Genomic DNA, 1,267 nt, shown 5'->3' with positions numbered 1-1,267 from the left:
TCCTTTTCGCATTCAAAAAATGTGTTTTTTACACACTGATTTCTTCGTATGGTGAGTGACAGTTGGAATATGCCAGTTCATGGTTCTCTTGATTTCATATTTACTTATAAACTCAAGAGGCTAAAGGGGGTGATTAAGGAATGGAATCTTACGGTTTTTGGTAAGATTCATTCTAGGTTGAAGCAAGACCAGCTGAGGTTTGAATATGCGACTCTTTGCTCGGATGAAGATCCTAATGATGTTTCCAAACTTAATCTTGTGAAGGATGTTATGGCTAGGCTTAGTGAGACTCAGCTTCAACATAACTCTATGCTTAAGCAAAAGGCAAGGAATCAGTGGCTTGTGGAGGGTTCAAGCAACACTACTTTCTTCCATAATAGTATTCGCACTCGTCGGAGTTCTAATACTATTTCAGAATTAACAGATAGTGACGGCCATACTATTTCAGACTATGATCATTTGTGTGACCATGTGGTGCAGTTCTATGAGGACAAATTTAATGGCCATGAGTCTGATTTGGATGCTAGTTTATTTGATTATGAGCATGTTGGTATCTCAGAGGAAGACAGTCTTGTTATGGACAGAATTCCTACTCCTGATGAAATTAAACAAGCAGTTTTTGATCTTGGAGCTGATAGTGCTCCAGGGCCGGATGGTTTTTCTGGTTGTTTCTATCGTCATTGCTGGGATATTATTAATGGATATTTGATTAAGGCAATTATTTTTTGTTGGAATACTGGTCAGATTCCAAATGGGGCGAATTCAAGTCTTATCATCTTGCTTCCAAAGGTAAGAGGTGCAAATACTCTTCGTAATTTTTGACCTATTGGTCTTAGTAATTTTTTCTTTAAAATTTTTACTAAGATCATTGCTACTAGAGTTGGTAGTGTTTTGGATAAGCTTGTTTCTGAGGAACATGTAGCCTTTATGAAGGGTCGGAATATCCATGAAAAACATCAGTTTGGCTTCTGAAATGGTTAATGAACTCCACATCAAGCGCAAGGATGGCAACATTGGTCTTAAACTTGATATTTCCCAGGCATTTGACACGGTGAGTTGGTCTTTTGTGTTGGAAGTTTTTCGGAGATATGGTTTCTATGAACATTGGTGCTCTTGGATTCTTAATATTTTGTATTCTGCTAGAATCTCTATTCTTTTGAATGGCAGTCCGGAGGGTTATTTCAAAATTAATAGAGGTTTGCGTCAAGGAGATCCTCTTTCTCCTTTGATTTTTGTCTTGATTGAAGATGTTCTTAGCAGAAATATT

The 1,267-nt window shown here is 37.4% G+C and overlaps 1 protein-coding gene across 1 annotated transcript; it reads left to right on the top strand.

The window, feature by feature from the left end:
- Positions 1-69: 69 nt before the first annotated feature.
- Positions 70-972, top strand: LOC113335410. The gene is made up of 2 exons (XM_026581471.1): positions 70-789; positions 865-972. The coding sequence occupies exons 1-2, from the start codon at positions 70-72 to the stop codon at positions 970-972; spliced, it is 828 nt and encodes a 275-aa protein (XP_026437256.1).
- Positions 973-1,267: the final 295 nt, after the last annotated feature.

This window comes from Papaver somniferum, unplaced genomic scaffold (genome assembly GCF_003573695.1).
Source record: "Papaver somniferum cultivar HN1 unplaced genomic scaffold, ASM357369v1 unplaced-scaffold_14506, whole genome shotgun sequence".
Classification (NCBI taxonomy): Eukaryota; Viridiplantae; Streptophyta; class Magnoliopsida; order Ranunculales; family Papaveraceae; genus Papaver; species Papaver somniferum.
The sequence above is the reverse complement of the archived record's forward strand: the minus strand, read 5'-3'. Positions and strand labels throughout refer to the sequence as shown.